Source organism: Nematolebias whitei, chromosome 13 (genome assembly GCF_014905685.2).
Source record: "Nematolebias whitei isolate Nwh7 chromosome 13, NemWhi1, whole genome shotgun sequence".
Classification (NCBI taxonomy): domain Eukaryota; kingdom Metazoa; phylum Chordata; class Actinopteri; order Cyprinodontiformes; family Rivulidae; genus Nematolebias; species Nematolebias whitei.
The window spans coordinates 4,963,331-4,985,756 of record NC_056510.1 but is presented as its reverse complement, the minus strand read 5'-3'; the positions used below and the strand labels follow the sequence as shown (position 1 = coordinate 4,985,756).

Sequence of the window (22,426 nt, the reverse complement as noted above, 5' to 3'; positions counted from 1 at the left end):
TGGGGGGGAGTAGGGGTGAGAAGGTGAGTGATGCAAGAATTATTGAAATATAATTGAAAAGTAGTTCTGGGTGAAAACATAATGACCTTGATATGTGCTGAAAATATTCATCTTTATGATTTTACTTACTGAACTGGTTCTTGGCGACAAGTGGCTCAGAGATGCATGGATGACCACAGCCATACTTGTTCTCAGCTGTGACTTTCAAGATGTACTCCTTCCCTTCAATCAGCTTGGTGACTGGAAAGCTCGTGCCTTTCAGAGTGGAGGTGACGGTGATCCAGCCGATTTCATCATTCTTGTTGTCCTTCTTCTCCAAGATGTAGTTCAGGATCTCACTGCCACCATCATCCTCAGGAGGCTCCCAGTTACAGATGACCGAGGTGTTCCTGATTTCATCAAAGGTGAAGTTGATTGGAGGGCCAGGTTTGTCTGCAGGACATAAGAGTCAGAGCAATGTTTAACATTCAGAGCATAAAAACATCCAATTACGTAGTTCTACTCATAAAGGCCAAACAGACTCTTGTGAGAATACAAACAGAAGTGAGACAAATGTCTTCATACCCTGGACGTTGACAAAGCAGGAGGCAAAATCAACACCATGGGTGTTCTCCACCTTGATGGTGAAGGTTCCATGGTCAACTCTGACAGCATCACGGATCATCAAAGTGGACTGGCCTTTTGTGGTCTTATCTATACCAAGACGCTCACGCAGAGGAGTCACAAACTCCTCCTCAGGTTCTGGAACCTGCACAAATCAAAATGTAAAAATTATTTTAAAAAAAATATGAAGAACAACAAGAAACTGTTCAAGATCTCTCTTTATTGGAACAAACCAGGGCTTTGGTCTTCTTCTTCTTGACCACAGGCATGATCTTTTTGGTGGACTCTTTGGTGACATCCTCCTCATTTTTCAGCCAGGTGACTTTGGGGTATGGAGATCCAGAGATGTAAGCATCGATGCGGATCTCCTCACCCTTCTTAATGCAGAGACCTGACTGCACACGGGCATGCAGTGTCACCTTTGGTTTTTCTGAGAATCAAGAAACAGACATGGAAACCCTTAAGTAAGTGTTTTCTTGTTGAGTGTAAAACAGATTTATAGCTTCACATACCAACAGGGTCTGCAGCCTTTATGAGTGGACTGCTGCGCGATGGCTCACTGACTCCAGCTGCGTTCTCAGCACGAACTCTGAACTGATACTCTACGTCTTCTTTTAGGCCGGTAACCACATAGGAGAAACCAGGAACTAGACTTGGGGTGACTTTCTCATAACGGTCACCATCTTTCTCAATCTTCTCTACAATGTAACCCTGGATGGGGCAGCCACCGTCATAGTCTGGAGCCTTCCAGGTGACTGTGATGGACTTGGATGTGGGATCGTGAGCCTCGACCTGGATTGGTGGGTCTGGTTTCTCTGTGTAAAAAAGACTCAACACAGTAAACATCTGAGTGTTTGCACCACCCTGATGCTGTGGTATAAATACACAGGATTAGCAGGTAACTCATTATGCTTTTGTGGATCTCCTAGTAACAAATCCGATCCCAGCAATCTCATCTTTAGAATATTTTAATGGCAATGCTCTTCTGAATGCCCAGAATCTAAGTTATCATTCACACTTAATGCAGTAGGATACAGTTTTTATGGAAACAGAACTTACGTTTGATTTCCTCTGTGATGACTGGGTTCCGTAGCTCCAGATATTCTCCAGCTCCAACTTTGTTGATGGCCTTCACCCTGAAGTAGTACTCGCAATTGGTGTAAAGATCTTTGACGTTGAAGGTCAGAACGTTCTCCCCTGACATGATGGGCATGTATGTTTTCTTGGAAGCCTCACGACGTTCCAAAGTATAGCTGACAATCGGCGTGCCACCATCATCTTCTGGGGCTTCCCAGCTGATTTGGCAGGAGTTCTTAGTGACATCACTGGAGCTGATGTCTTTACATTGACCTGGAAGTCCTGGAAGGTTCAAGATGACCAAAAAAAAAGTGTCAGACAATCAATTCTGCTAGAATTTTTATGTAGTGTTGCAAACTTTTTATGATAAATTGTGATGAACCAACTTTTGAACTTAACAAAAAAAAAACTGTAATTTTAATATTTATTAGAGTTACAAGTTTTTGAAGAGAGTCTTAAAAATAAAATCATCTTACCAATAACTTTGACGGAAATGGTTCCAGAGATGGTTCCCAAACTGTTCTCCAGGGTGATGGTGTAGGCACCAGCGTCAGAGTGTTTGCTCTTCAGCAGCTCCAAGTGAGCACTGTTCATCTCCACCGTCATAGAGAGCCTGTCATCTGCTTTACACTCCACCGCGTCTTTCTGCCAAACCATCTTCGGTGTTGGAATGGCCCTGTAGGGGATGTTCAGGTGCAACTTCTCCCCCTCTACCACAACCACATCTTGAGCCTCTAGATCTATGGTTGGGGCACCTACAGAGCAGAAAACAAATATTACTCAGGACTTGTTCTTAAAAAAAAAGAGTTTATAATTATATTAAATCTGTGCTTACAGTCTGGATCCTTGGTAGAAACCTTGTTGGAGATCTCAGAGGGATCACTGACTCCAATAGAGTTAATGGCACGAACCCTTATGACATAATTTTTCTCTGGTTTGATTCCGTCATCAATCCTAAACTTCAGCTCTTTAATGGGCCTGTTGTTGACCCTGAGCCACTTCAGCTCTGGGCGAGCCTCTGCCACCTCAACGTGGTAGCCAGTTATTGCACTGCCTCCATCTTTGGCTGGAGGTTTCCAGGTGACGTTGATGTGCTCTCTGCTGGCGTCAACAATGGTCACTTCAAGAGGAGGAGATGGAGGACCTGGAGAGAATGGAAGTTCCAAAACACAAGCTGAAAGTTGGTGTAATCTGCTTCAAGGTGGATTAGAGTTGGCCATCTGGATTAAAATATCCTGAAATAAATGCTGCATATCTGCTCATAAAGCCTGTATTTTCTTACTGGTTGGATCCTCGATGGTGAGAATCACTGTGGGTTCACTTGGATCTCCGACTCCAGCCTCGTTCTCAGCTCTGACCTGGAACTGCACCTCTGACCCTTCATCAACATCCGTCACCTTGAACTGGGTCTGTTTGTCTGGAGTCTTGCAACATTTCAGCCAACGAGTTCCAACCTTTTCCTTCTTTTCAATCACATACCTGTGAAAAAAAAAATTGTGTCATGTTTGAGTTATGTCATTTGATTAAACCAAATTAAAGTTTGTAAATGGCTTTTGTACAACAATATTAAATGTTATCTCTCTTTTACAGGCAGAATGGCATCCGGCAGTAATCGCCTGCATGGGCTCATAACTGTGCAGTTTTAAAGACAGTTTGATTTGTCTTACTTAGTTATGGGTCTTCCACCATCGCTGTTGGGGGGTTCCCATTTCAGCTCCACATGCCTCTTGGTGACTTCCACCACTGTCAGGGCATAAGGAGGTCCAGGAGTTGCTGCAAGAAATGGAACAAACTTTAATATTATGTCCTCTGCTTTGTTTTTCTTCAAGAACAGTTTCAAAACATAATCAGATGATTCACATATAATAAAAAAAAAAAAAGAAGAATGATCCAGGGTATAGTTCTCCATCTGTATAAAAGTTATATCCTAAAAGTAATGATTGACTAAAGGTTTGGGGATCCTGAAGTTACTGAGACATCAGTTGGGAAGCAGAGATTACCATTAGATTTGAAATTAAACAGTTATAACAGAGAGATGAAAGATAAAAAGTTATTTATCCCTATGAACTTACTGAATGTGTCCTTAGCGAGAACGGCGTCCTCCAGCTCGCAGAATTCACCCATTCCAATGGCGTTCTCAGCAGCGACACGGAACACGTACAGAGATCCTTCGTTTAGAGGCGTCACTGTGTACTTCAGCTCCTTGATGGTAGTGTCAACAGACTGCCAGGCCTTCCGCCTCACATCCCTCTTCTCCACCACATAGTTGGTGATGGGGGAGCCTCCATCACTGCTAGGAGCCTGCCATTTGAGATCAGCATTGACCTTGGTGATGTTGGTCACTTCCAGCCACTGAGGAGCAGATGGAGGGTCTGGAACATGAAAAATAAACTGTGAGTTCAGGAAAATAAATCCAAACAGAGTCCTATACCATCCAGTTTTCCATGCTGGACTTACAGAGCCTCTCCTTGCAGACCACAGGGTCGCTGGGCTCGCTGGGTTCACTCTCGCCGGCCTTATTGACAGCTTTCACCCTGAATGAGTACTCCTGCTTCTCCATCAGACCCTGAAGCTGGTGTTCAGTCTGAGGAACATCCTCTGCAATCCGGATCCATTCCTCGCTTCCGCTCTTCTGGAACTCAATTATGTAGCCTTCGATCTTGGCCCCACCATCGTGCTCTGGACGTGTCCATGCTAGCACAACTGAGGTCTTGGCAACCTCCCTGACAACAGGTTTACCAGGTGCCCATGGAGGATCTGACAAAGAGTTCCAGGTTATTATTCATTCATTCAACCTTTATTTAGACAGGTAAATCCCAATTATGACCTTCCCAGATTACCCCACACATTACTGTCATGGTATATTGTTCTGATCCAACTCTCAGTTGAACCTTAGTGAGCTGGATTGTACTGAAGGACATACCAATTGGATCTTTGATGAGGACAGGGTCTGTCTCTACACTTGGTTTTCCAGGTCCAGCCAGATTCTCAGCAAGAACACGGAAGCGATACTTCTTCTTGGTGGGGAGTCCCTTTACTCTGCAATCAGAAGGACATACAGTAAGAAAAATTAATCTGAATAATGTTTGTTTTAAAGCAACGTTTCTCCAAATGTGGGGCGTGAAAATATCAATCCAAAAGAGAGGGGAGAAGGTAGAACTACTGAAGTCCAAGACCAGGGAACATGAAGAGGGATTACTCACTGCTGGATTTACAGTGAGGAGTACGAATTTGATAAAAATTAAAAGATAATCTTCATGTTAGTAAAACTTTCTAGTTTTTGCTTTTAATCTAGGTGGTTACCACATATAAGATAACTACTTTCAAAACAAGTATCAGTAGAGTAAAACACTGATCCCCAAATATTTTAATACAATGTCAAGTCGTTATTTTTCATAAATATGTGAACATGCTTTAGATTTTTGCACAGACTCAACTGTATTGTTCTTAGAGATAATAAGTGAAAATGGGCTGTTTTTCACTAACCAAAGGCTGAACAAGACGTCTGATTTTATTGTTGTAACAAAGAGCGATCTCAGTCAACTAAAGGCACAGTCGACTAAACTATTTCTGAGACAAAATGTCACAATAAGTATTTCACATTATTTTACTGACAACAAATTACTAGAATTAATTTAAAAATAATTATGTGAACTTGGAGTTGTAACTGAAGCTAAACTGGACTCATTTTGTTTCGGTCTTTTGGGTCTGGACAGTATTTCATGACATAAAAGTTTGAGAACCAACAGCTTTAAAAACCTGACAGCTGTGTCCGTTTACCTAAAGTTTGTGTCTTTTATGGGCAGTTTGTTGCATCGAATCCACTTGTCACTCTCTGGATCAAACTTCTCAATCCAGTATCCAGTGATGGGGCTGCCACCATCCTCATCGGGCTCAAACCAGGTCAGGGTCACTGCATCCTTGGCAATGTCAGACGGAGTGACTCTGGTTGGAGGACCAGGAGGATCTGACAAAGATGGACAGTACCATGATTAATAGAGACATTCAGTGTTCGGTTGGGTTTTGAGTAATGGGCTGGAGTGGAGGACAACGTACCAAAAGCATACTTGGCGATGATTGGTGTGTGCTCTGTTGGTACACCGATGCCATACTGGTTCTCAGCACTGATCCTGAACACGTACTCTTTCAGAGCTGTAAGCTTGCATGCCTTGAAGGTGGTGAGTTTCACTGTGGCTGACAGTTTCACCCACTCCTCTTTGTCTAGCTGACGGCACTCCACGATGTAGTTGGTGATGGGGGAGCCACCGTCATCCCTGGGTGGATTCCAGGCCAGGACACAGGACTCGTTGGTAATCTCTGAGATGTCAAAGGCAGCTGGAGGTCCCGGTTTATCTGGAGGAGAAAACAACACGAGGAGGTGTCAAAGGTTGCATGTAAGCTGTATTTGGTTCAGAAACCAGATGGCAATGTTAAAACGAGCTGTGTGCTACTTGACACTTTGACAGTTGAGCTTTTATTTTGTACCAAGGATGTTGACATCAATGGTTGCGGTGGCACGACCACACAGGTTGACAGCCTCAATGATGTAAGTGGCAGTGTCTCCTCTGGTGGTGTTGTCTATGGAAAGTTTGGAGTGTCCTGGTTGGGTGTCAATGGTGATGCGGTCATCGGCTCTCAGGACTAAGTCAGCCTTGGTCCATTTTACCCGAGGATCAGGATGTCCTTTGACATCAGCAGGAAGCTCAATCTTGGTTCCAGCTCTGGCTGTCAGACCAGCCAGCAACTTCACGTCCAACTGGATCTCTGGAGGTTCTGTTCGGATAAAAAAAAAAAGTCACATTCTACGATGAGCTTCTCCACTTTTTCTTAGTTTTATTTTCTATCAGTTACATCTTGTTTCCAATCTAGTTAATGCTATTTTTCATTTTCTTCCATGAAGCTAAATTATAAATGTATTATAGTTTAATAAAGTGCTTAAATAAAAGCTGTTTAAAGGTTTTAGTTAGGTTGGTGAAGGGAACACTGTAAGACACCGCTCTGAGCAGCAGCATCCTGTCGGGGTGAATCCAGAATAGCCCACCTCTTGCATCCACGGCCTGGATCTCATCCGTGGCCCTGCAGGGTCGGCTGTCTCCCAGCTTGTTCAAAGCTCTGACTCTGTAGGCGTACCACTGGCCCTCAATCAGGCCGGTCACCTGAAACCTGTGCCACAAGACAAATATTATGTCCACCTGAGCCAGCATGCAGACAGGAGTGATCACAACTGAACACAATGATGTTAATCTTACTTAAGTTCGGGGATGGGGTCACCGCAGGGCTCCCATTTATCTGTCCCTCGCTGACACTTGTCCACCACATAGCCTTTGATTGGGGCTCCACCGTCGTACTTTGGAGGTTCCCAGGAAAGGAAGATGCTCTTTGCACTCTTATCACGCCACTTCAGGTTTTCAGGAGGATCAGGGACAGCTTAAAAAAAATTAAAACATAGATCAGATTTCAGTTATTTTGAGCCCTGATCTAAAATGTTTCTTCATGTTGCAGATGGGATTAATAAACACTCACTGGCAGGGGAGGAGACGTTGACGGGCTCATCAATGTATGCTGGTTCTCCAGGTCCACACTTGTTGCAGGCGATGACACTGAACAGGTATTCTTTCCCCTCAATCACATCTGTCACTGTGTGCTCCAGGTCCATAATGCCAGTTGCCACCTACACAAGACACCACCATGGTCATTGCAGTATCCCACTGCTGATTCATTCACCTAACTGGTCAGAAGTATGTTGAAATTTGTTTTCCTTTCAAATAAAACCCAAACATATTGACTTGCACCCCACAGAATTATCTGACAGATGTATTAACACCTTCAGACTTATCAGAGATTTCCCACACTTTGCAGTCAGGCACACCATTGTGTTCAATTTTAACCTTTTTTTAAACAAATCTTAATTATTTCAGAAACTTTATCTCAGATCTACCTTGGCCCAGGTCTTTCGAGAAACTTCTCTCTTTTCAATCTGATAATGAATGACTGGACTTCCTCCATCGTGCTCTGGAGGCTCCCACATAAGGTGGACGTGGTGTCGGGTCACCTCAGCCACCTTGAAGTCTTTGGGTGCACTGGGACAAGCTGGAAAAATGAAATCAAAGAGGATAAGCTTTTAAAAAACAGATTTCTGAAAATATGTACTTTTTCATGAACACAACTTAGAAACCATTCCTACCAATGACGTTGACTTCGATATCTCCAGAGATGGATGAGACGTCATTCTCCAGCTGTAGGGTGTATGTGCCTTTGTCCGGACGGACACTTGGTGAGATGGTCAGCTCTGTGTACGTGGGCTTTGTCACCATGGTGACACGTTCATCTGCAGTGGTCAGCTCTTTATCCCCAAAAGTCCACTTAGCAGTGGGAGTCGGGTGTCCGGTGATTGGGACTCTAATGGTGAGAGGCTGAGGGACAATGACTTCCAGGCCGTTTCTGAAGCCACTCAGGTCAAAAGTTGGACCAACTGCAAGAAGAAAAATGTTTCCAGATCACTGACGTTTAAAGCAAAATAACCAGATTTATTAAAATACAGCACAGGAAAATTAGCTTATTAAACTTTAGTCAGGTTTTCTCACCATGTGGGTCATCAGCGAGCAGAGGTCCTAGCTGCTCAGCTGGATCTGAAACACCAGCAGCGTTCTCGGCACAAACTCTGTACAGGTACTTCTGACCAGGCTTCAGTCCAGAAATCTAAAGGAGAGGAATTCAATGACACAAATGGGACTCAGTTAAAAAATGACTTGTGAGACAAATAAGGAAATCAGCTGGTGTCTGCTGGACATCATGTCTGTGTAGGAAATGTATACCCGGTAGAAGAGGTCTGGACACAGCCTGGCGTTGCAGCGCAGCCACTTGTCAGAACCTTCATCGCATTTCTCAATGATGTAGCCGGTGATCATGCTCCCACCGTTGCTTGCAGGTGTTTCCCAGGTCAGGGTGATTGCTGTCTGGATTTGGTCACTGTAGTTCAAGTTCAGAGGTGGACTTGGTCTCTCTGCAGGAGTAGCACAAAAGATTTCTCAGTGTTGTCTTACTTCCTGTCAACTGATGCCCACTGCTTTGTGCATGTTCCAGGTGGAGAACTGACTTAGATTGAAGAGTCAAAAAATTCATTGGTAACTTACTGACTTTAACTTGTTTACTCTTTTGTAAAGCATTCTGAGATGACTGACATTTTGTGAATTAGCTCATGATGAACAGAGTAGAAACAACAGAAGTGTTGTTTGTCACTCACCAATAGGATCCATAATCTTGACAGGGTTGGTGGCAGCACTGGGCCTGCCGACGCCTGCCTTGTTCTCGGCTCGAACCCTGAAGATGTACTCCTTGTGCTCCACCACATCGTTCAGGGTGGCAGAGCGGTCACTGGCTCCACACACCAGGGCTGCCTCCCACTTCACAGAGGTCCTGTCGCGAAGCTCAATCACATATGCCGTGATTTCAGAGCCACCATCAAACTTGGGAGGCTCCCAGGTGACTGTGGCTCCAAACCTGTTCACCCCACCTACTGCCACATTTTCTGGAGCATCTGGAACATCTAAAGATTGACAACAAACACAAGACTTGTGTAGTTACAACTGAAGTTTGGAGACAGGCTGTAAAACTACATGGTGGGTTATAATGGCTTCTTTACCAAACTTGTTCTTGGCCTGAACGGCATCTTCAGTAGCAACAGTGGGTCCACTGCCAACCCTGTTCCGAGCACAGACTCTGAACAGATACAGGGAGTCTTTTTGGAGTCCACTGACACAGTACTCTGGAGTATCAGCACGGTCTGTAGCCAAAGTCCAGGTCTTACGCTTTACATCACGTCGTTCTACAATGTAAGCAACAATCTTGCTTCCACCATCACTCTCAGGCTCATCCCAGGCTAAGCTGACTTCACCATCTGCAGTGTCAACCACTCTCAGGTTCTTTATGGGTCCGGGGACATCTGAAATTCATAAATATGATGGTAAGTAATTTCATTTGCCCAGTCAAGAATGATCCAGTTGTCTTTCTTCCTCAGACTCACCAATGACGTCCAGGTTGATAAATGCCTCCCCCATGCCATGTTTGTTTTTGATTACTACTCGATACCGGCCCTGGTCCTCTTTCCTAGGGCTCTTTAGACGATACTCGGTCTTGTCGACTGAAGTGTCGACGTTCTGAACCGGAAGACTTTGGCCATCAAAGAACCACTCGACGTCAGCCCGAGGATAAGCATCGTAGGGCACAGTCATGACAAAGGGTTTCCCAGCGTCGGTCACCAGATTCTGGTCCGTGGTTTTGATCTTTGGAGTGGCTGCAGATAAAAAAGGCTAGATTTAATTCTATTTATCCAAACGTCTTTGAGTGGGCTGAACTACTGAGTAATCTCTGTAGACCAGTTGTCAAGACTATACTGGTCAAGAGGCTAATACCACTAAACTGGAAATCCACCTACAGATGCAAGCTGGATTGTAAGTTTTGTGAAGTAAGGTTAAATGGTAAATGGACTGTACTTATATAGCACCTTTCTCTCTTATCAAGATACTCAAAGTGCTTTATTCTACAACCTGTGCCCTCATTTACCCATTCATATAGCACTCTACTATATCTATACAAAGACTAATCAGTGCTTATCACATTCATACTCCAATGGGACACACATTGGAGGCAATGAGGGGTTCAGTGTCTTGCCCAGAGACACTTAGGCATGTGACTACTGGTGGAATTGAACCCCCAACTCTTGCATTGGAGGATGATTGCTCTAACCACTAAGCCAAAGCCACCCAGAATGAGTTATGAGTTAAGAATAAGTGATGTTTTCTTCCATGTTGTCTTTTTTTTTCAGGACTTTTTCTTTTTAAAGCAAAATCCTTCCGCAGGGTTAACTCACCTGCCAGCTCCAGTTTGGCTCGTGCTTCTTTGTCTTTGGCTACAATCCGGTACTCCCCCTGGTCTCTGGGTCTGATCTCACAGATCTGTAGTCTGTGGACTTTGCCCTCACTGATCATCTGGTACTTGTCTCCCTGGACAATAATCATGTTGTTCCTCATCCACTTCACCTCCACCCGGTCCTTGTTCAGCTCCACCTCGAACACAACATCAGAGCCCGGAGGCTCAAACATGTCCTGCGGTGGTCGGACGATCTCCACTGGTGTCTCTGCAGGACAGAAGGACAGAGCCACTGTGAATATTTTTAAATGTGTTGGTTTGAGCTTCTTTAAAAATAAGTAGAAATGAGGAGTTGACCTTCAACAAAGAGCCTGGCTCTGGTCCTCCTTTCGTCCACGCCACAGGCATATTCACACTCATCATCTGGTCTGCACACCTTGATGATTAGACTGCAGGCCTTCCCTTCCTTTTCCATGTGATATCTGCAGAAACACCACACAAAAGTTGGCCATAAAACTTTGTCAGAGTCTGCTTCTTCTGAAGTTTCAGTTGCTGTCGACTGAAGGTTTCAGGCTGAATTATTAATTAAACTAAAACAACCAAAAGAAGATGTATTTCAGCTTGGTCTGAATATGTTGGAGTGGACTATTTTCAGACAGAGGTTGTGTGTCTGCATCTCGCGGTAAATTGAATATGTTCCAGTATAAAATCAAAGAGGATACCTGGGTCCTTCTCTGATCTCTCGTCCGTTCCTATACCACTTGACAGCAGCCTTCTCCTTGCTCAGCTTACAGGTGAACTCTGCATCCTCAAACTCAGTGATGGTCTGGTCTTTGAGCTGTGCCATGAAGTCTGTCGGCGCCTCACTGATGATCAGCTCGGCAGCACACTTGTCATCTCCAACCACAGCTGTGTACTCGCCCTCATCATCCATGACGCAGTCCTTGATGGTCAGGGTGTGTTTGAGGCCATCAGCTCTATACACTACGCGTTTGCTGAGAGTAATTTCCTGACCGGCCTTCATCCATTGTACAGTAACCTCTGGTCGGTTCACTTTACAAACAAAGCTGATGGTCTTTTTCTCCTGAGTCTCAATGTCTTCAATAGGCTCCAGAAACTTCAGCTTTTCCGCTGTGGAGTCACAAAAGGTATACAGAATCAGTGTTCCATGAAAAAACAAGGCAGCAGTATCTCCATGCACCTTTTTTACCTGTGACTTTAGCACTGGCAGAGCACTTGGCATGTTCTCCTCTTTGATTGGTCAGAGAGATGGTGTAGGTGTCCTCATCTGCCTTCTGAGCATCTTTGATCCTCAGAGAGAAGACGTTATCTCTCTGAGCCATCATGTACTTGCTGGTTTCAAAGATGGTCTCCTCGTTCTTCAGCCACTTGGCCTTTGCTCCCTCTGTGTTGGTCTCACAGTTGAACACAATCTCACCTCCTTCCTTCACCACTGTGTCTTTAATCGGAGTGATGATCCTCAGTTTTTCTGTAGACAAGAACAAACCCATCAATAACAGCCCTAAGATCTCACCCTGACTCTAAGAGCAGCTGCTGAGAAGAAGGAAAACATTTTACCTATCACACAGAGATCAGCCGAGGCCTTAACACTGCCGATGTGGGCCACGTAGCCACCCTCATCCTTCAGTTCACAGTTTTTCACAATAAGAGCCCTTCTCTTTCCTTCACTGATGATGGTATATTTATCCCCATCTTCAATCTCTCTATCTCCTCTGAACCATTTAACCTCATAAGTGTCTTTGGAGACAGAGCAGGCAAACTCGACCTTCTCCCCCTCCACCACCTCCTGGTTCTGAGGACGGGAGATGAATTCAGCTGCCAGTTCTGGAAAGAATAAGAATAAGAGAGAGAAACCATTGCAAGATTAGAAATCAAAGTTACACTTTTTCAAATGTTTAATGACCTTTTTTCTTTGTGACTTTACCATTGATTTTAAGTGTGGCAGACGTCCGGACTGTGGGACTCAGCCTGCAGTTGTATTCCCCAGCATCTTCCATCCTTAGGTCCTTGATGACCAGGATTCTTTTACGTCCATCCATGATCTGATCATAGCGGCCGCCCTCTGGCAGCTCCTCATCTCCTCGATACCAGGTGACCTCAGCGTTAGCCTTTGAGACCTCACAAACCATCTTCACACTGTCCGTTTCTGTTCCCTCCACGTTGGACAGGTTCTTGGTGAACCTAGCTGCTTCCTCTGAGGACAATCAGGACACAAGCATCAGTCTTAGATTCATGTTGGCGCACATTTTTATTTTACTCTCACTGGATTTATTTAAGCAGAACTTGTAAATTCCAGGGTCACCTCACGTGAAAGTGTTTGATTTTGGTTTCACAGTTTTATGTCCAGTTTTACAAAATGTGAAGAAAGATGAGATTTTGTGTTTTTACTTTAGACTTTATGCCTAATCTAATGAATAATGCTCCTCACCGACGACAGTGAGCATCCCGGATGTCTTGAAGGTTCTAGCATCACATTCGTATTCAGCCTCATCATCAAACACCGACTTGTGGATGATGAGGATTCTCTGCACTCCTTTAGCAATGATCTCGTATTTCTTTCCTTTCCTGATCTCACTGCCATCCTTGAACCAACGAACCTAGAAACAAGAATATCATCATCAGGGTGAGTGCAAAACCTCTGAGAAGTTACATTTTTACCAGAGATTAACTGTATTTACCTGGTACTGACGCACACACACTTAGATTATATATCACTGGTCTTTAAAGGACTGACATATTGTAATTAACTAGTCTTTAAATGTCAGTACTTGTTTTTAACTGGTCTTTAAGTACATAATGTGTTTTTGTCTCACCTTGGCAGATTCCCGGGACACTTCACATTCAAACCTGGCAGATTCCTTCTCTTTGACCTCCACATCCTGCAGAGGCTTTGTAAACTCTACATATGGAGCTGTGGAATAAAGGTGACCATCATTAATTTTTTTTAGAGTAACAGTTCTAACGTCAGTGTACTGATGTTCCTTTAGTGTAACAGTCAGCTGAAGATGTGATAAAACATAATCAAATACTGGGGATCATCCTTACGTGTGACTTCCAGGAAGCATGAAGTCTTGAACTCCTTGGCGTCACACGTGTACATTTTGGCATCATCTGGGGAGCAGTCATGGATGATGAGTGCCCTCTTGCGCCCGTCAACAATCATGTCGTACTTCTTGGTCTTTCTGATTTCCTGTCCTTCTCTCAACCAGCGAACCTCCGCGTTCTCTCTGGAAACCTCACACTCGAGTGTGGCGGTGGCTTCCTCCTCCACGGTCTGGTCCTGCAGAGGCTTTGTGAACTCCACCGGTGGTTCTGAACACAAACAGAAGCGTTGGTGCCCAAAAAGCTGCTGCAGTCACTGCTCTCCACGTGTTTCGAGTGCTTTAAATTGGAACTGGTCTCAGTGTCTTGCCTGGTAAAATTAAGGTTCAATAAAATAAAGTGTACCTCTGACGTTGAGCTGAGCTGCTGTCTGGAAGTCTTTGGCGGTCAGTTTGACCTCCCCGGCCTCCGTCAGCTTCACATCTCGGATGGTGAGAGTATGTATTCTACCTGCCACTCGAGTCTTCACCTGCAGGGACAGAAACACGTTTACTATTCGATCTGTTGGACTCTTTATTCACAAACAACACCTGAACTCAACTTGTTTATATCTTGATTTTAATCATTTAAAACCGAAAGAGGCTGATATTAAACGATAAAAAAGAAGTGAACACATTTATTGTAATTTATGGTTTATTTCATCAGCACAAATAGAAAATTTTTCACAAGAAATAAAATTTTTGGTGGTTTAAAACAGTTTAACAATAATCCTGACTTTCACATCTCTTCTTTATTCTGATTGAAAAACTCTATAAGGTATACAACAATTGGATTTCTGTTCTGTAGGTGACGATGTTGCTCTTCTCATGCAGGAGGATTTCTTCATTCAAAAACTGGAGAGTGGATTTTGGAATGCAGGTCTGATATCAAGGGGCCCTCAGCAAGATCTATACAATGCTCAGTTCACACCATGAGACCTGTTTGGACTCTCTTAAACTGAAATGGGAAATGGACTTAGAGGAGTCCATATCAGACTCAATCTAGTGAAGGATCATTCAGAACATTTATTCATCCTCAATCTGTCTGAGACACACTGCAATCCAATTCAAGGTGCAATTCAAGGTGGTGCACTGGTGGCACTGGCCCAAAGACAAGCTGTTCAAGATCAAAGCCAACCAGGACCCAGCATGTAATCATTGTAAACAAACTCCAGCTACGCTCTTACACACATTCTGGACCTGCACCAAACTGCAGACCTATTGGCAATCTAGTTTTAACAACGTCTCTGTGATATGTGGAAAAACTGTACATCAGCACCACTCATCTCACTGTTCGGGGTGGTCCCTGTGGATACGTCCTTCAGCAAGTACAAGGAAGTGATTGATTTTGACTTTCTTCTGGCCAGGAGACTTGCTTTGTGCAGATGGAAGGACCTACACCCCCCAACGTATGTGCACTGGATAAGAAAATATTCATCTGGAAAAACACAGATATGCCCTGAAAGGTTCTGTTAAAAGATTTTGGGACACTTGGCAGCCTTTTGTGTCATATGTTGAAAACATGTCAATGCCTGTATAAAGACATTTATGTATGTGTGGCTGATCCGGTGTGAGGGAGTGGTAGGGGATTTTGTTCTATGTTCATTTTTCTTTCTTTTCTCTTTTGTGTGTGTTCACATAAAAAATCAATAAAAAAAACTTTGATTTAACAAAACTGGAGAGTGGAGTCCTAAGCTTTAAACTGCACGAGACAATCTGTTATTTGACCTAAGCTTCCCCTCCTTCCTGAGGGTCATCAGGGTCTTTGTTAGCCTGCTTCTCAGAGAGGTGTTTTGCTCATGAAGGTGTAAAGTAGAAACTAACTGCAATCAGTTTTAACCGCTGCTCTGCAGATTTTGGAAATTGAAATCTGAGACCTTCTTTGTTTAAAGTTTTTTTATCTCTCATTTAACGTAAATGTCTCCCAAACATCTGTCTTCTCTGTCTAAAATATGGAAATGTTGGTCTTCAGCAGAGTGTCTCTTATTGTGGACACATTCTTTACGTTTTTCTGTCTTTATATTTAGTTTGTTTTCCTCTGAGAATCAATCCTGTCAGTAACAATAATAACTTTGGGCTTTTGTACTGACCCGGTCACTGGCCTCCATCTTTTGTCCTCCCAGGAACCACTCCACGGTGATGCCTTCGTACGACAGCTCACACTCGAAGGTTGCCGTCTCTCCAGCCGTCACCGTCACGTCCTTCAGGGGCTGCGTCATTGTGATGGAGCGGGCTGAGGAATAGGAGGAAAACCAGAGAGTTGTCCTGCAGTTTGTCTCACGGCTGAAGCAGCAGAGAGGCTTCAGATAAAGTCTGAAGCTGAAAATAATCCTGAGAGCTGATTGGCTGAGGATGACCTTTTTACATTTCCCCCCTACATTTGATCTGAATCAGGTTAACCAGACTTTCTACTGGAGAATGAAATATTTAAAATATATACTTTATTTTTTGCTTAAAAAATTTACATTTTGAACTATTTTAGTGAAAGTGTACCTAGAAAGTCAGCCAGAGACAGAAGTCTTTCAATGAGAAACAACAAATAAAGGTCACACCTTTAACCCTGAGCTGAGCGTTGGATTTGGCGTTGGCTGCTGAGAAGTCCACGGATCCAGCCATGGCCATACGAACATTGTAGAGGATCAAGAAGTGTTTAGTTCCTTCCTCCTTAATCTCAACATCCTGGAGGACAAAGAGTAGGTATTTTTAGGATTAAAATGATCATAACAAAGGAAAACGGTAATGTTTTCAGGGTCTCACCGCCGACTGGTGCAGAGCTTCTCCCTTCAGTTTCCAGTTTCCGTGGACGTCCTCCTCAGAGATCTCTGTCTCGAACTTGGCTGTCTCTGTCTCTGTCACCTCCACGCTGTACAGAGGGCGAACCACTTTGATGTCCCGCTCTGCAGAAAGGACCAACATTAACGTTAACCACGTCCAACTGCCCAGTAAGGGAATGAGTCCACCTATTCAGTTCTGTCCAGCTGGTCTTGACTCAGTCTCAGACTAAATGATTCAGAACTTCAACGTAAACTGGTGTTTGGTACTTCTCTACGCTGACGATGTTTCACTTTACATTTAAAGCTTTATTTATAGTCCACCACCCATTCTCTGGTTCTTGTTCCTTGGACCAGTTTTGATGAGTTCTGACTTCAGCAGACCAGGAAATCCTGCAGTGGTGCAGATGTTCTGACCCAGCTGTTCTTTAACCAGAACCAAACTGTGTTGTTAAAATCATTCAAGTCCTCATACTGATGAGTTTCTCTGCTTTAATGTAAAGAGTTGAATGTTCACCTACAGCCTGCTCTATCTTACTGCGTCACCATGGTAACCATGTAATTGATATCTAACAAGATGGAGTCAGGTCCTCTGGAATGATTCTTCTTTGTTGAAATGTTTTGTCTTTTATCCAAAAGACTTCTTCAGTATGAGGAGATTCAACAAACTCATTAAGCAAAGAAAAATCTGTCCAGAGGACCTGACTCAACCTTGTTAGATTAATCTACCTGGATTGTTGAACATGCATCGGGACAGGTAATAGATAGTTTCACTTCTCAGTGGTCATAATCTTATGGCGGACTGATGTGAAACCTGCAGTGGACATTTGTCCTCCAGACACTTTGATGTTCTTAACAATTCTCTTTCAGGAGAAAACTTCTGCCAAAGTAACAGAGTTTTATCTGAAGTTACTGTTTACATCAAAGGTTGGTGAAATCCTCTTTACCTTCGATGTTGAGGTTTGCGGTGGTTTTGTCTGAGCCGCAGTCGCAGGTGTAGGCGCCGATGTTGGCCTTCTCGGCCTTTCGGACTGTCAGGATTCGCTTCTTTCCATCAGTGCTGATAGCGATGTTCTTGGATGGAGTGATCTCCTTCCCGTCCTTGAACCATTTCACGTCAGCCACGGCCTTGCTGAGCTCACAGACCAGACTCACCTGATCCTTCTCCACAGCTGTGTAGTTCTGCAGCTTGGTGGTGAAGTACAGGTCACCCTCTGCAAGAATGAGGCAGTCAGGTTTCATCTGGGTTTCAATACACCTGGTTTAATCTGACTCAGGGTCAAAATATTCTGTTTAATCTGACTCAGGATCACTGTAATCTGTTCAATCTGACTCAGGATCAAATTATTCTGGTTTAATCAGACTCGGAATCACTGTAATCTGTTTAATCTGACTCAGGATCACAGTCATTTGGTTTTATTTGATGCAAGATCACAGTAATCTGGTTTTATTTGACTCAGGATCAAAGTAACATGGTTTAATCTAACTCAGGATCACAGTAATATAGTTTTAATAGGTCTAAGGATCAAAGTAATCTGGTTTAAGCTGATTAAGGATCATAACAATATGTTTAATCTGACTCAGGATTACTATAATTTGTTTAATCTGAATCAAAATCACAGTAATCTGGTTTAATTTTACTCGGGATCACATTAATCTGGTTGAACTCAGTATTCGAGTCATTTATAACAGAATAAACAGTGGGACTGACCGATGACAGTGAGCATGGCTGTCATGTTCTTGTCCATGGCCTCCACTCGGATCATGGACGTGTCATCAATGGTGACTTCTTTGAAGGCCAGGGTGTGGACTTGGCCGTGATCCGACATGTGAACCACTTTGCTGGGATGAAGACGGACATCGTTTTTGTACCAGGCCACAGGGATGTCATGAGACAGCTCCACACTGAACTCGGCTGTTTCCCGCTCTTTCACCGTCACATCCTTAATGGGTTTGACAAACTCCAGGCGAATTCCTGCCGGACAGCAACACTCGGTTAGTGAGAATGAAGGTTGTTTAATCTCATCACAATCAAATTATATTCACATTTCTGAAATGACTGATTAAACAACTTCAGATTTCTATAAACTTCAACTGTCAGAGTGGATAAAATCTATGTATGAGCATTTGAAGAAGATATTTTATATTAGACCAGTTGTTTTGATTGTATTTTTTTGGCTATTTTTGAGGACTTTTATTTAAATAATGGTCTTTAATAAACTCTGAACAAGTATATCCATGTTAACTTCCATTCAATCTAAAATAAAACCAACACATTTGTTTATTTTTTTTAAGTAGACCACCTTGAATGATGAGTTTTGCGGTTGTCCTCTTGTCCTCAGCCTCGAACATGTACTTGGCCTCGTCATCGTAGGCAGCTGATCGGATCACCAGAACATACATTTTCCCCTCCTGCGTCATCTGGTACTTGTCGTCGTTCGTCAGCTCCTGGGAGCCTTTCAGCCAGCGGAAACTGTTGGGAGTTCTGGACACCTCCACCTCGAACCTGGCCTCGTCCTTCTCGTACACCTGGACGTTGCTCAGCGGAGTGAGGAAGTTCAGAGGAAGCTCTGCAGGAAACAACAGCCAAACACTGAAGATGTGCAGGAATGCTTTGATCTCCAGGAGGTCAGCGGAATACATCTGAGCTTCATTTTGAGCCTGATCCTGTTTATTTTATTAAATCTGCTAAAAATAAGACTATTAGCACAAATACAAACGGTTTTATTTCTCCTAAGTTTCTTGTTTTATTTTTGTCTGATATGTTTTGGTTCAGCGTTAGAGAAGGTTCGCCAGTTAGAATGGGTTTCCCGAACCTGAACTTGAGGACGTGAACTAAATACAGAACAGTCAAAGTTAGAGTTAATAATCTGAGTCATAAACTGGTTCTCTGTTGTTTGTGAATAAAATCCAAACGTGCAGTTTTCATAAGCTTCAGATGATTTGAAAAGGGTTCACTAATAAAGTGGGCGATGGTTCACCTTTGACCTTCAGGTTGGCAGAACACTTGGCGTTGGCAGCAGAGTATGCCACCTCTCCGGTCATGGTGACTCTGCAGTTGTACAGGATCAGCGTGTGTTTGCCTCCCTCCTCGATGATGTCCACATCCTGTCCCAACAGAAACTGAGGTCACAACACAATCACAACAACAAGACAACATCTGGGTGGGGAAACCTCCAGCGGCGACACTTACAGACGAAGGACTGAGGACTTCTCCGTTCAGCTTCCACTGGCCGTGCACGTCGTCCTCAGAGATCTCTACCTCGAAACGAGCCGTCTCTCCATCAAATAGCTCCACGCCGTAAATCGGCCTCACAACCTTCACATCACGTGCTGCAGAGGGGGATTACATCAACAGTTAGGAACATTTATACGCTGATGATGTGGATGTGTTCTTCTATTTCGACCTTTGACATCTGAGGTACAACTCTGGAACAAATGGGCCACACATGTACACAATGGCAATAAAACAGTAATATTACAGTAGTATTGCTGTAATACTTGGTAATATTTAATAATATTTAATAATAGTGCAATAACATGGTCATATTTAGCTACATTGCAGTAATATTTGGTAACATGGCAACGTTTGATAATTGTTTGAGAGAAATGTATTGATACAATAATTTTTGGTAATGTAATACAAGCAGAAGATAATGGATGGATGTAATACTATGTGCTGATAAGTAGTAGAGTATTATGTGGTAATTAATGGGTATTATTTGATAATCATGTAGTAATATTATCCATGAATCCATGAATTGTGCCGCTCAAGGTGGCTGCATGTTGGCGTCGCTCTGCATTCCTTGTTTTTCATATTCCTCTTTTTTCTGGCTGTAAATCGCTTTCTTATGATTATTCCCTCTGGTATCAGATGCTGTGCAGCTGGAAGGATTTTTACTGAAAACTTTTTACTTTTGGACATTTTTATGATGTGTAACCATGCCAACAAGGTGTTTTTTTTAACAAATGGAAGCAGCTGATTAACATCCCACATTCTCAAATAATACTTCAACTACAGCAGGGAAACACGTTGGATGATCTCCAAGCCCCAACAAGGATCCATCCAGAGTATCGGGAATGGAGTGTTATGTGTTTCACTGAGACATGGATGCAGGATCATTTTCCAGACTCCAACTGCCAGGCTTTCTGAACATACGAGCCGATAGAGATTTAAAGAGCAGTGGCAAAAGAAAAGGAGGTGGGTTGGCAGTGCTTGTGAACAATAATAGATGGTGCAATCCAGGACATGTCGGCTCTGCAGTCTAGATATTGAACTGTTAGCAGAAAGTTTTCATCCATAGAGAGTTGCCAAGAGAGTTCACCGGTGATGATTTGTCAACTACTTACATTCCACCCTACGCTGTTGTTGAGACTGCTTCCTCTACAGTGGAACCACATTCCAGTTTCTGTCCATGAGGCTGACACCTTGTCTCCTTTTAAGATTAGGCTTAAGTCTTTTACTTTTGATAAAACCTATAGCTTGGGTCAGCTTGGGTATACTTAGTTATGCTGCTATAGGCTTAGACTGTTCAAGGACAGCTTGGCCACATTTCCTCACTCTGCTGTTGTCTTTACTTGCTCTACCAGTTTTGTATTTGTCATTATTTCTATCTTTAACATGTTTTTTGTCTTCTTTCCAGTAGGGGATACACCTGGACCTGCCATTCTGTGTTCGTTTGTTGAAATGCTGCAGTATTATTTGGGATAGATGTTCTAATATTTAATAATTTATTAGCAGTAATAATTGATTAAACTAATAATATACTGTTTGTCTAATGTTTGATTTTCTTAAAAAATTGAGATATTTTCCTGTCATAGTCAGAGCCCAGGTTTCAGGAGAACAGCACGTGTTTTTGGATCTCGGTTACCTTCAATGTTGATGCTGGCCGAGGTTTTGTCCGTGCCACAGTCACATACGTATTTGCCTTGATCACTTTGCCCCACTTTCTTTAGAACCAGAGACCTCCGCGTGCCGTCTGACTTCATGACAACCGTCTTAGAGGCGATGATTTCCTTCTCCTCGTGATACCAAACCACGGGGACGTCTTTGCTCAGCTCGCAGTCCAGCGTCACTTCGTCTTTTTCAGTGGCGGTGTAATCTTGCAGCTTCACAATGAAGATGGCGTCTCCCTCTGTAGCAGGAACAGGTGAGATGCTCTTATCACACAGTTTATGTCTGCAGAGAGTTCAACCTCAGAGATGCACTAAATCACTCAGTGGTTCATACAAACCTTCCAAACATCTAATAAACAGTAAAAGCCTAAACTCAGAGACAAAGAGCGTAAAAGAGAGCATGCTGTTACCTATGACTGTCAGTTTGGCCGTTGAGTAAACTCCTTTAGCCTCTGCCTTTATTTGACATGTATCGTCTAGACTCAACGTCCTCATTTCTAGAGTGTGCTTCTTTCCTTCCACGTGCATGAGCACCGTTCGGCTCACGTGGAGTTTGACTTCGTTTCGGTACCAAACCACCGGCACGTTTTCATGAGTCAACTCGATATCAAAGCGTACCATGTTACCTTCTTTGATTGTTTGGTCCTGAAGCGGCTGCACAAATCTGAGCCTCATGCCTAGAATACAGCAGGGGAGTTCATACAGACAGAGCATCTGTTGACGTCGACACTTGAAAGCCACAAACATGGACAGAGGACGCAGAAGGAACAGGGAGCATGGCAATTTTGGGTCACACTTACCTTCCACTTTCAGCTGAGCGCTCGATTTTTGACCCAACACTTCAATTGTGTACTGAGCCTCATCATCAAACTCACAGTTGTTTATAATCAGCATGTGTTTCTTTCCAGCATCCATTATTTCATATTTCGGGCTGGGTGTGATGATTTCCACCCCCCTGAACCACATAACCTTTGACACCTCCTTGGTGATGGTGCATTCAAACTTAGCCTGTTTCTTTTCAGGCACAGAGACATCCTTCAGTGCATCAACAAAGCCCATTTCGATCTCTGGGAGGTGTGAATATTTGAGCAGTTATTCACAAAAGCAAAC

General features: G+C 43.4%; 1 protein-coding gene across 1 annotated transcript in view; it reads right to left on the bottom strand.

The window, feature by feature from the left end:
* The window catches only part of ttn.1 (titin, tandem duplicate 1), a gene marked incomplete in the record, with an annotated part of 170,421 nt that overhangs the window by 79,549 nt on the left and 68,446 nt on the right, over window positions 1-22,426 (bottom strand). The window contains 46 exon segments of the mRNA XM_037686817.1: window positions 130-432; window positions 565-748; window positions 837-1,033; window positions 1,116-1,418; window positions 1,663-1,962; window positions 2,157-2,435; window positions 2,516-2,824; window positions 2,963-3,159; window positions 3,348-3,453; window positions 3,753-4,052; window positions 4,138-4,437; window positions 4,604-4,719; window positions 5,461-5,647; window positions 5,737-6,033; window positions 6,166-6,453; window positions 6,722-6,843; window positions 6,930-7,107; window positions 7,204-7,351; window positions 7,619-7,770; window positions 7,865-8,152; window positions 8,265-8,379; window positions 8,496-8,683; window positions 8,924-9,226; window positions 9,323-9,622; window positions 9,704-9,973; window positions 10,550-10,816; window positions 10,906-11,030; window positions 11,271-11,679; window positions 11,759-12,037; window positions 12,127-12,393; window positions 12,494-12,763; window positions 12,998-13,166; window positions 13,383-13,480; window positions 13,615-13,881; window positions 14,017-14,140; window positions 15,740-15,882; window positions 16,202-16,328; window positions 16,407-16,546; window positions 17,368-17,634; window positions 18,132-18,395; window positions 18,724-18,990; window positions 19,402-19,528; window positions 19,614-19,753; window positions 21,292-21,555; window positions 21,727-21,993; window positions 22,117-22,383. Coding sequence (XP_037542745.1) covers window positions 130-432; window positions 565-748; window positions 837-1,033; window positions 1,116-1,418; window positions 1,663-1,962; window positions 2,157-2,435; window positions 2,516-2,824; window positions 2,963-3,159; window positions 3,348-3,453; window positions 3,753-4,052; window positions 4,138-4,437; window positions 4,604-4,719; window positions 5,461-5,647; window positions 5,737-6,033; window positions 6,166-6,453; window positions 6,722-6,843; window positions 6,930-7,107; window positions 7,204-7,351; window positions 7,619-7,770; window positions 7,865-8,152; window positions 8,265-8,379; window positions 8,496-8,683; window positions 8,924-9,226; window positions 9,323-9,622; window positions 9,704-9,973; window positions 10,550-10,816; window positions 10,906-11,030; window positions 11,271-11,679; window positions 11,759-12,037; window positions 12,127-12,393; window positions 12,494-12,763; window positions 12,998-13,166; window positions 13,383-13,480; window positions 13,615-13,881; window positions 14,017-14,140; window positions 15,740-15,882; window positions 16,202-16,328; window positions 16,407-16,546; window positions 17,368-17,634; window positions 18,132-18,395; window positions 18,724-18,990; window positions 19,402-19,528; window positions 19,614-19,753; window positions 21,292-21,555; window positions 21,727-21,993; window positions 22,117-22,383 — 10,278 coding nt within the window.